Here is a 12,828-nt window from a genome sequence, read left to right as displayed (position 1 = left end):
AATAGTTTTGAAATTTAAAATAGTCTGTAATTTAAAATAGTCTCTTTGGTCTTGGAAGCAGGAAAGAATTACTAGGGAGTCTTGTGCAAGCAGTGAAGTATATTTCAGTGGTCTCCAACATGATAATGAAAAACCTGAGGTCATCTCTTTTGGAGTTGAGTTTTATACAGCATCTTCTTCGTGGCTGGATTGCACTGATCATGAGACCCTGCAACAGCAACCAAAGGAAGTGGTTTTTAGCATTACAATTTTTTCTATAAAACTGACAATTTGCTGTAGGAATATGGGTACTAGAGAAGGATGTGTGAGTTTTGTGTAGCATGTAGATTTGTTATTATTACAAAAAACCACTGTGACTGTATCTTTTCCTTATAATTACATCTGTAGATAAGAAGCTAAGAAGTAGGAGTCATACATGGAAGAAATTATTCTTTCACCCGTTTATCTGAATGTATTACAGACCTTTAGAGTCATGATTCTGAATTCAGCAAGTTAGGTAGGGCTAGGTAACAGCATGTTTTGTCATGTGTAAATAATTGCTACCTGGATAGCTATTAAAAGTCAATAATACGAAGAGTATAAAAGCATGATTATTTCAGGTTTGTCCTTGAAATGGGGATCAAAGTTTATGTTCATTGTACAAATGAGTCATTGCAAGAATGAAGAGAGCAGTAAAGGGTATCTCTACTTTATGTTAAGTGTTTGTGTAGGTTAAGAATTGTTATATAAAGATTTTCTAAATGGAAAATGAGTTTTGCAATCCAAGGAGAAGGAAATAAAAATAAACACTAGGTAAATAAATCTGAAGAAGAGATGGAAAGACCCTCCACAGAGTTTCCATCATAGCACTAATGGTCAAAATTTGTTTCTGTGTCTTGGACAATTTTTGATAGCTTCTACCTTTGAAATACTTTTGTTTGAATCAACACAGCCTCTCCCTGTAAGTGTTGATTTAGTGGGTTTTTTTAGATTAGGAGGGAAAAGTTTTCTTGTGGGTCCAGAAGGTGCTTTCTGAGTGCAATCCCTTTTGTTTAACCTATGAACTCTGTCTCTTGTCCATCAATAAATATGAATATTATAATTTCTGTGAATGTTTATTTCTCTCCCTGCAATTTTACATATCCCTGCATGAAGCAGGAAAGATTTGTTTGAGCATCATATTTTCAATACTGGCACACATAAAGTTTTATTATGGTGCTTTGTTTAAAAAAACATTTGTAGAAAAAAATTTATTGTGGTATTAGCTTCTTTCAGCTGTGTTTTAAAGATGCAACATAGTAAAAGCCTCAGTTCCTCAAATATGAAGGCTTCTTGGATAGAACTCTTGGCTTCTTTAGCTTTTTCCTTCGTCTTAAAAGAAAATCTGAAAGGAGATTGTACCTGAACAAATTTAACACCATCTCCATGACAACCAGCTAATTAATCGCTATCGGTCTGGCTTTGGTCCTCTTCAGTGAACTGATACTCCCCAGCTTTATTTCATATATCTTCCGGGTTTTCTATGAAGGTCATTTATTTAGCACCAGTATTTCTTTGGGAAAAGCAGCCTTTTAATACAAGCAACAACTTTCTTTAAAAACAGCTCAATCTTACCTGTGGTTTCCTCTCAGTTTTGCTTCCTGCACAGTAGTAGGGAGCTTTTGAGGTTGATTTTTTTTTTCCTTCTTGCTTTTTCTGATATTTCCATTTTTTTTCTTTTGGCTGTAAGTGTTCATTATGTATATTATGACTGTGACCACACTGCAGTACAGGTATTCCGAAGCTAAATTTGGATCTAAGTAGTGTAGTAAGTAGGAGAAATCAGTCCCCAGCAGCATGATGTTTAGAGTGGGCTAAGAGCTCAGGTAGTTACTTTGCTTCTTGGGACAGATTTTGCAGGTCTGAGCACCTATTGCTGCATTGCTATAAGTATTTGTGCTTGCTAGTGTAAGTCATCTCTACGCTATCCTGCAGTCAAAGTTTCTGCAATATTAGAGGTACTTTGAATCAATCAAGTTACTTGCCACGGTTACTGCATCATTTTTGACATTATAAATATGTTTAGGAGTCCTGGTAATTATAATACTGTTGCAAGTAATCGCAGGCTTTCCCCTATGATACAGTCTCCAGCCTGTGAACTGTAAGAACATAACATCTGTAGACGGTGAGACCAAATGCCCATATAGCTCAATATCCTGTCTTTCCTACCATAGCAGATACCTGTGATAGACTGTAGGGACAGGGAAAGGATGAGATGGTGCGGGATATTTTTCCCCTAAACGTTTTCCCAATCTTCAACTGTCTGTGGCTAAAGGAGTTCAAGGCTTGCAAGCAGTAAAAAGGAGAATGAAAGCTGAGGCTAGGAAAGAACAGCAATTCTCTATCCTGAACATTTCTTCTAGTTTTAAGTTTTCATCTTCTTTCTAGATGACTGTTCATTGCCTCTTACAAATTAAATATGTTTATACATAAATTTATACATGTTATGTGCTTACTATGGGAGGAGAGTGAAAACAACTGAGTATGTCCCTCACTCCTGCAGTCTCCTTTTCTCTGGCACATGTTTAGTTCCAATCTTTGTGTTTTCCTGTCATGTCTCGTGAATGTATTAATTGTTTGAAGATACTCCATATATTTACTCTTTGGGTGCTGTATTTTCTGCAGACAGTTTGTGGGACAGCTCAATTATCTCATGTAATTTAGTAGTACTTATGAGAGGTGGATATTGATGTTCAGGTGTAGTTATGAACTCTATTGAAGATTAAAGTAGTACATTAAAAGGATTGCTGAGAGATTTGTGTAGGAAAGCAATAGAAAAATCTGTATTTTGGCTGAATATATTGTTGAAAGTACAAAAATACATATAACATGCTGTTATGCTGGTTTTAAGGTGTGCATAAAACTATAAAGAAAGCAAAAATGTTGTGGCAACTCCCTTGTTTTTCTTCATAAGTAGCAAGTCAACAAAACAGATTCAGAAGGGCAAGGTGCACTGGGAGAGGCTGGAAATAATTTTAGATAGTTTCCTTCATAAGCTGATTTTTTAATCACTTTGTGGGCCTGCTGGAAGAAGTTATGACTGAAGATAATAGATACAGATATTTTACATAATAAATGCCTAGACAAATGGATCTAAGTGGATATTTAGTACTTGGGATTTGCAGAAGTGAAGTGGCAAAAGGAAACTTGCACCAAAACCAATACTGAATTGGAGACGAGTTAGGCTGCAAAAGTGACCTTGAAAATGGGAAACATGTTCTTTGTGATGTTAGATCATGTCTATTCGGAATCTTTGTCTTTCAGCTCTGTATTTGGCATTGTGATATATCTTGATTTAGAAAAACATATTAATGATTTCTTCTTTTTTCTTTCTTTTTTTTGTTTTTTTGTTTTGTTTTGTTTGTTCATATATGACATGCTACTGAACTGGTACGTATGAAGATTGCTGTGTTCACTGTATCCTGGCTTGCTTGTTCTGTGAATTTCTCACCCTCTGTAACATTGTTCTGGGACAAGCATCCTGTGGCATCTGCACATCGGAGGCCTGCTGCTGTTGCTGTGGGGACGAGATGGGGGATGACTGTAACTGCCCGTGTGATATGGACTGTGGCATAATGGACGCATGTTGTGAATCTTCAGATTGCTTGGAGATCTGCATGGAATGCTGTGGGATCTGCTTCCCATCATGAAATATTTATCCCTTTTTATTTTATTCTCTATAAAACTGGAGAGCTTTTCTTTAAATACATTTGAAGAAAGACAAGGTAAGATTTTCACACAGCCAACTGGTATTGCACTGTTAATTCCCTATATATAAATATTTTTTTTAAAAGCAATCCTCAAATCTGTGTTCTAACACAAATGGTATAGTTTTGTATGTGAAACTCAAGCTACGTTCCAGCTTCCTTTTGGCTTTGCAAATGGAAGACTTTATTGAAACCGAATTATAGGCCTGATACTGCAGGCTGTATGAGGGCAAAATTGCCATTCGAATTGAGTGACAGGTTTTGGTCAGAGAAGAGACTACAGGGCAAAGCCTTAAGTATTTGCCTTTACCTACTTCAATGTTTAAATGCTCAAATGCCTCCATGCATAACATGCCTTTGCAGACATTCTGAAAAGCAAAATGTCTTTATTTCAATCTCTTTGGGTTGAAAGCAACTTTGCTCTTTTATTTTAATCTTAATTCAAAAATTAGCATCAGGAATCTACTGTTGGTTTTGCTACAGTGGTCACATTGGCAATATTTCTTTTGTTTTGAATGTCTCATTGGTTTGTGAGAGATTCCTGGTATTTTCCATTGTCAATATTGATACTACGGGAAGATTTGGCAAGCTACAGTCAATGTAAGTTTTGCCATGGACTAGAGTACCAAGATTTTGTTGTTATCAATCAAGACAGAATAGAGAACTTATATTTTACTTCAATACTAATAGTACTTGAAATGCTTCTTTTTAGGAAGAGACTTTGGAAATCTGTGCAGACGTGAAATACATCCTTAAACTAACAGACTAACTAATAGACTAACAAAACTTCAAAATTTGGCTCTAGAAGGGAAATTATCAGAAGTTAACACAAGAATCTAAACCTGTACATTAGTGGCCTTGCCAGTGTTCGTGGCTTTACAGCCAGTATCACATAACTTACTATTTATTTCTTCACTGTGTGAGAAAGATCCACAGAGGATGGCAGAATTTAAACAGGGTAAAAAGACCAAATTAAAACTGACTTGATCAAGGAGTTCTGTCATTGAATACAAAAAGCAAATGCAAAAATGTTTATTCTCAGATACATTTTAAGTGTTATTTTTAAATAACACTGTAAAAAAAGGACATTTTAAAAATGTGTGATATCCTTTAAAAAGAAAAGGAATATGATTTAAACTGTTCAAAAAATACAGTTAGGATCCTGTGGGCAACTTTCCCTATTACACCATTAAGGTTTTCTGAGAAATATCTGTCTTTGTCATTGTAATTGTGAAATGAATTTGGTCCAACACATAAAGAGGTTTATGGCATTCCCAGATTTAGGGAATAATGGTACCCATTTTCTTTGCCATCTGCTAGTTTCTCCCCTCCATGTCTGTAGCTCATTAACTTTTCTGTGTAAACCACCTACACATCTTGATCTCACATACTTAAACTTTTCTATCTACACTCCAGATTTCCCATTTGTAGATTGTTGGATCTCATAAATTTAGGCCTCGTTACAAGAGTTGTCGATAGCCAATAGCATGTTTCTGTTGAGTGAATTGACCATAATGTCTCTTTCCGCTGTAGTGAATTCAGTTTATGCAAATGTGGCAAGCTAAAGAGTGTGAAGCTAAGTCAACAAATGGTCTGATATTAACCAAAGCTTCTCCCTGTGAACACTGACTAGTAGTGCCTACTACTGCAAGTTATCACTGAAGGTAACATAGCCAAATCCTCAACTATACTAGGGAGCTGGGAGGTGTTATGTTTTGCCTTAACATCTGCAATATTGGGGTGTATTCTGATGCAATGAAGATTTACTCAGAGGGTTTCTTACCTGTTTTTTGATAGTTACTACAAGAACTGATTCTTATCATGGGTGGTTTTTTCCATATATTGGGCCAGATTCAGATCTGTGTTGCATAAACGAAGTGCATTTCCATTAATGTCAGAATATTCCATTGGTTTAGCTCCAGCTAGAGAGCACAAAGATATTATGGTAATAGGCAGGGTAATAAGGAATCATATAGTTAAATTGATAAATTCCCTGAGCTCAGAATCAGGCCCATGGGGCTCAATTATGACTCCTAAAAGTCTGAGCCACATTGGGAAGGGGGAAGAGATGCCTTGGTTGAGTGGCAGTGCCTAGAGGCATTTTGCCTTTGTAAGGCATAATGCCTCTGGGGAAATTGGGGGCATCACAGTGAGCACTGGGACTCGATGCACCTTGGAAAAAGTGTAGACAGTGCTTCGCCCATTGTAGGTCTATGGTTGACACCGTGGTGGTGGGGACATACTCTCTGGGGCTAGGCAGCACCATTAGTTGTCCTTCCTTGTGTCCTTCTGGTCACGGAGAGGTGAATTATGGCCGTTTCTCGTCTGATTGTGCTTTTGGGGATGGGGAAGAGGACTTCCTGTCTGCTGTCCTGCCCCGATGTCCGTGCCCCGCTGGAGCAGTTCCAGTTTTGTGTTTGGAAAACTGCACATTTGCATATCAGGCTTTTAGTGAATACTGGATGTTAGTAAAAATTACTTTTACCAGGATGACATAGTTTAAAAAAAAAAAAAAAATCTAGGGAGTCCTTTTTCTGTGTAGAAGTTTATTTATACAGTTTGCTCTGCACAAACCCTTGTTTCTGCTTACAGGAACTCAGAGGTTTTTTTGGTCAATTGAAATTATGAAAACCTGGGAAGTGTATTTACTATTAAGCATTTACTTCCAGTACTGTTAAAATACAAATACTAAATACAGGAACTCTGTTCATGCATATATGTATATTGTGTACTGACTCTCTCTCACACGTGCACGCACGTATGCAGATATATTATTTCTTTTCCCACTTCATTTGTGAAATACTAGGAAGTGAAAATAGTGTTTATTAACCCTCAATAGTGATTAGAAGTATCAAAGTACTATGGACAATTAAAAAAACCAAAATTGTGTGATTTGTTTGACATTTAAATGTAATCTGCTACTATTTGTCATAGAGATAATAGCACTTTTGTAAAATGTATCTTTGTAGCAGAGAATATTAGTATGTAGTTTAAGGAATTCCTTTCTATATTTATATTCTTAAATTCTGTTTTGTAATTTTCATTCTATAGGCAATCTGTAAGCACCTTGTGTAATTAAAACAAGCAGAATTAGGAGGAGACAAATGTGAAAATATGGTTTAAATAAAATTAAAACATCTGAACTTAACTGTCTGTTTTATAATAGTTCTTGTGAACTTGTACAGTGTTTTAGTATATAGTTCTGCAAACTGGCCCTTTTGAAAAAATGATAACTTGCTGTTTGTATTTTATATCAACTGGATGTGCTATTCTCAAACACTATTTTGAAATAAAGATCTTTATTTTGAAACTTTGGGATATCTTCTTCTTCTAGTCTTGCCCTGTTACTCTTCTGAATGATAATTTCATGTCTTATTTGTGATTTTTCTGTTATAACACTTACTGAAAGCTTTGGCCTTCGAGTGATTTGCACAGAGGGTGAGCCAGTATAGGTGAGTTGTCTTACATATGGAGCTTAATCAACTCAGGCGCTGGAATCTGCACTAGCATGAATCTCCAACAGTAAAAAAAGTTTGTCAATAAGAGGGCAAATTAATGCCTTACTGTAATTGTATTAATGAGGTGGAATTCCAGTAATGATTAAATTTGATCAAAATGAAAATTACTGTAATACATCTGCTGCAAGAGTCTTCACTTTAGTAAGAACAAGATGAACACAGAGTGTAGTCGGTTCATAGTATTACAGTAGACATATTAAGGTCTAATGGCCTTTGTGGCCTACAAAACTGAAGGCCTATATACAGTACCACTATTTTAAAGTAAGGTATATTTTTAAAATCAGCTATTTTAAACACAGAGTAGACTGTTTCATCTGCGATTTAAACAAAGATTTTTTTCATGTTGGCTTAAGCCAAGTGTGAACATGCCTATGCTACTTTAAAACTGCAGAAACTGCATGTCTACAGTCTTTTGCACTAATTTTTCTATGTCTATTTTAAATTTATTGAATGTTCTACCACGTCTGTGTATACGTGGGCCCTTAGAGGGTCTAAAATAATTGTAATATGTCTCCTCTGGGCATTACAGAGGTAATATGTTAAAACTGGCAGAAATTCTGTGCTTGAATGTGTACCATGAAGTCTTGCCGTTGAGACTGTGTGCCAAACTTCTCTTAGGAAATAATTGTTCATGAAAGAGAACTAATAAAGGCATAGACAAATACCATCATTTTACAGGTGTCTTGCTGGTATCTGTAATACATAATATTTCTAGAAAGAAATGGCTTCTATGAAGAGGGATCATCAACATTTGGGAGCTTTTGGATTGAATATTGACTATTTCAACTAAGTACTTGTGTTAAGAACTGTTTGTTGAGTTTGGTGAATCATTGCTTTTATGAAGTAATCTGAATGAAAAGCTTTTCTGAACTGTTCACACATTTAAAAAAAAATTGTCTTAATGATTGCAATATTTGATGTGTGTTCTTGGAGAGCAATGCCAATTGTATCGATGTATTTCCACAGTAAAGCTCCTTCTGTCAGCAGCCTTGTAACTTTCTGAAAGGCAACAGATATATCTGAAATCCTACTCTTTGCCCCAAAATTAAATTAAAGATTAGAGAAATACCTTCCTGGTGTTTTCTTTCTGTCCCGCTCTCTGTCTATATGTGAGTATGCACACCATGTGTTGGAAGACTTCAGGTAGTGTTGATGGTGACAGTAGTAGCTCTAGAATCCTACAGGTATTAATCTTACTTTTTTTCCTACCTTCTAACCCTTCTGCCAGTTCTTTTAACTTCCAAAGAAGGCAGAGGGACCTTAGCTCAATTTTAGCATCAGGATATTGAAAGAAGTTCAACAAAAATAATACCCTGCACCCACTTCCATGATGCACTTGTTCACTGTGCTCAGTGTACTTGAATGTCAAGTTGATTGCTTGTACAAAATTCAACCTCCTCATAAGCACTTGCTTATGTTATTTACCAGTGATTTGGTGGTAGTGATGTCAAAGGATGGCTTTTCTCCTCTTTAGTAGTCTTTGGTACGATGGGCTATTTCTACTACAGTTGGAAAGAGAAATTTCTCTGAATTACCATTCTGCAAAACAGGTGGATGTTGAGTTTGATTAGGTGATCTTAATCTCTATATGTTTTTTACTATATCGGTTCACCTCACTTAAAACTTAATTTAATAAAACACTACATGCAATCCTGTTTGCCTCCTTTATCTATGTATATTATAGCAATTGTTAGTACATTACCATTCAATACTCATAAAAATGGGATGTTAGGTGAAAGATTGTGTAATACCTTTTATACCTTTAATAGTATCTTATTAATTTTTATTCTGATATGCAGATGCTATTTTAACTGACAAAATATTCCACTATAATTGAGGCTCTTTATATCATCTCAGTAGGGTATGTAATTGGTGCCCAAGCACTATAGAATTCCTCTTCAATCAGTGGTGTAGGCTTCTGCAATTTGTCTCCTCTCCAAGTTGCACAAAGTGACCACACCGTGAATATGCTGTACTCCAACTTGTATGTGTTTCACATTACAATCTTTTTCCACAGTGCCTACCTTTGTTTCTTTAGCTTTATCACAAGATGGTTTGTTTGATTTTGGTTTTTTGTAATCTTTGTTGTTCAAAGAGAACAGAAAGGGCTTTTATTATGGAGGTCTAGGACAATACCAAGATGTATGTTATGTTGTAAATTATTTCTTCATCTTTTCTATGTTCACTGCTATATGCAACTCCTAATCAAATAGACTTGTGAAAGTGATATCTTTGGAACTTTGGAATATATCTAAGTAGCTGTAGCTCAACAGTGTTTATATTTGAATATATGAAGTTCAAACTATATCGATTGTGTCTTGCTTATTGAAATAAAGAACTGAAAGTTCTGTTGAGATGGACTCTGCAGAGTCTTGCACACTGGCAATCTTCAAAATAGTTCTACTCACAAGAATAAGACCAGTACATTATTTTAAAATTAATACCTTTTACAGTGGCATATATATGGTAGCTTTTAGATTCTGTGCTACTTTCAGTTACTGAAGACTACTAATAACAAGCTTGGAAAAAGAAATGTATTAAACAACACGGGTTTGCTTTCCTCCCTAGGAAATGCAACTCCATTTGTCTGTTTCTTCATGTGAGGAGGAGACACCTTGATTACATATTTAATGTAGACTAACAGCAGTGGTTTAGAATCCACAATAACTTCAAGGTCATTACAAGTAGTGTGTGAAGGATAAAGGGAAACACGGTGCAAGGATTCCACTACTGTTGACAAGTGCTGTCTCTGCATCAGTAACCTGCTTTGCAACTACCAAGCTTTCATGGGGTCAAGTTTAAGAAAATTAAAGTATCCATGACTGAAATTTTATATTCAGTCTTGTTTCTTCAGAAAGAGTAATTAGACTTATTTACACAATTACATTTTAGTAAACTATTATGCCAGCTTAACTGTAACACATATTCTGGTAAAAGTACATTAAACAGGAATCCAAAAGCAATTTAGCTGCTGAAGGCATTATTTTCTATCTAATTATTCACAAATTAATGAATAAAATTAAATTCCAATCACTGAAAAAATGAAGCAATGGTGAGAATCAGAACTACAGATTAGTTAAAGCTATGCAATGCATAACAGAATTAAAGCTTTCTTTTATTCAAATTCAATGCTTAAAAAAGAACAAATCCATCATCTTGAAATTTGACTTGTAGCTTGACATTAAAAATAATATGAGTAGAATTTTCAGTGGGGTAAGCACAAAACTAGTTCAAGTAGTGTCACTCTCAATTAATGTACTCAGGTGGTGTGCCCATTAAAATTCCCACTTGTGGGTTCAGCTCTCTATGCAAATGGGGTCATTACCTGGAGAATTTAATTGGGTATGACACTGGGAGTAGGAATTTTCCTTTCAAAATAAACCTACTTGCACACATTTTCACTAGAAATTTGATTGTTACATACACTTCATGTTGTTTGACTCTATAAATATTTACCAAAACTGAGAATGTCTTCACTTATTTATTTTTTTACAGGTGATTCATAATGCATCAAAATGATTTTTAAATTGTTCCATGTATTGCATGGAACAAGTCTTGTTACAAAAACCTGTGGTGAAAATGTATTTTTTGGCGTTAAAATTATATTTTTCAATGTTTCATATCCTTTTAAAGCTGATACTAATTTTTATAGCATCTGAAAGCAGAACTGTAATATTTTTGTAGTATATGTACATGTAAATGAAAAAAGGCTATATCATACTGAACTTGTATCTCACATTGTTTGGAAAGGACAAAAATATTCTGTTTCTGAGTAATACTAACTTCCAACTTTTGCTGGAAATTACTTTGCAGAATCATTTGTATAAAATAAAGACTAATACTGAAAGATATTAATTCCAAAACGCACACACAAATATTGTGGAAGCACAGAAGTACATGGTTCGAAGGAACTTCTAGTTCAACAGTCGAAGGTGAAACAGTGTCTAAAAACATGTTCTTGAAAACCTCTGATGAAGGGAATTTTGGACACTCTAGAGGTAGTCTGCACTAGTGCTACAGTAGTCTTACAGTCTGCACTAGTGCTACAGTAGTCTTACAGATAGAAAGCTTTTTTCTAACATCCCATTTAATCTTATTTTCATTTCTGCAAGTAAGACTGATGTATCCATGTTCTATTCCCAGTGGATGTGTAGAACAATCACCATTCTCTTGTCGTAACCTCTCATGTATTAACCTTTCATATAGTTTGTGTACTCCTGCCTAGTTTTCTCTTACCTAGTCCAAAGAAATCCAGTCCAGTTTCTTCAACCTGTCTTCTTCAGTACGACATTCAGTTCAGGCATTCTGTACTGTATGAGCTATGCTTCTCATTTCAAAGTATCACAAGACTGAGGGAACAACTTGTGAAGGGACTTTCTCTGCTAATGAGAAACATAGGTGTTGGGTGGTGTATTGAGTTAAGAAATATATTCCTGTCTATAACATGCATGGATTTCCTTGGCAAGAAAGTTGACAGTATTTCAGTTGCATCTTTACTTCTGTAAAGGAAACAGTCCAAAGAATCAACATTATGATCTTCTACGTACAACACTTGAAAGTTTTTCATGGGATTTGTAGAACACTTTTTAAAATTTCCAGGGTGGAGACCTGCAAGTGTTGTCTTAGCAAACAAACAGAGAAAATGAATCTACCATGTCATTAAAGCTTATCTCCATTTGTTACTTCTGTATTTTTGCTCCATCTCAGCTTTCAGCCTCTTGCCATTTCTGTTCAGCACTCTGTTTACTAATCCAGCATCCTCCGTGTTTTCACTAAAACTTCCTCTCCAGTTCTATTGGTTCTCATTGCTTCTTTGATGCCTAATACATATTTATCTATGCAAAAAAACCCCTGCTACTGAAGAGTGGTGATTTGCTTATTAAACTTACTTGCAACTTTGTGGTAGCCTTACAATATGGTTTTTAAGACCTTAGCCAAGAGTGGATTTTAACATAAACTGCATTTCAAAAGGTTGATGCTACCTTACTACTCTTTGTGTACAAAAATCATAATTAGAAGAATTTGGGGAATGCTCATTTTATTCTCAGGGAAACCTATTGGAAGCTTGATCTGGAAATAATGACAAATTAAATTATGGAAAAAGTACTAATGCATGTCAGTGTATTTTGATGGGAAATACCTCTCAATTATTATTCACTAATGAGAATAAAAGTTTGGCTGATAAAAATGTGTAGCCATAATACACTTGAGTTCTTAACACATTTGACTTAGGACTTATATGACATCCTGATTTGCAAGATTATACTTTAGTATGTGCAGATGATGTAGACAAATTGAGTAACTGATAGGTCTCAAACAGGAGTTGTCAAATGAAATAATTGCTAAAAGGGTGATTTTAGAGAGGTTCTGCAGAAATTGGTACTGTGCCTGTGTGCTGGTTTTGGCTGGGATAGAGTTAATCTTCATAGTAGCTAGTGTGGGGCTACGTTTTGGATTTGTGCTGGAAACAGTGTTGATAACACAGGGATGTTTTAGTTACTGCTGAGCAGTGCTTACACAGAGTCAAGGCCTTTTCTGCTTCTCACACCACCCCACCAGCGAGTAGGCTGGGGGTGCACAAGAAG

At 35.5% G+C, this 12,828-nt stretch overlaps 1 protein-coding gene across 1 annotated transcript in view; it reads left to right on the top strand.

The window, feature by feature from the left end:
• The window catches only part of MDFIC (MyoD family inhibitor domain containing), a 53,467-nt gene extending 48,660 nt beyond the window's left edge, over nucleotides 1-4,807 (top strand). The window contains exon 5 of the mRNA XM_009324059.1: nucleotides 3,421-4,807. Within this exon, the coding sequence (XP_009322334.1) occupies nucleotides 3,421-3,668 (248 nt within the window). The 3' untranslated portion in view covers nucleotides 3,669-4,807. The remainder of the gene's footprint in view (nucleotides 1-3,420) is intronic.
• Nucleotides 4,808-12,828: the final 8,021 nt, after the last annotated feature.

This window comes from Pygoscelis adeliae, unplaced genomic scaffold, assembly GCF_000699105.1.
Source record: "Pygoscelis adeliae isolate BGI_AS28 unplaced genomic scaffold, ASM69910v1 Scaffold24, whole genome shotgun sequence".
Taxonomy (NCBI): domain Eukaryota; kingdom Metazoa; phylum Chordata; class Aves; order Sphenisciformes; family Spheniscidae; genus Pygoscelis; species Pygoscelis adeliae.
Note: the sequence above shows the minus strand (reverse complement) of the source record. Positions and strands in the feature narration are given on the sequence as shown.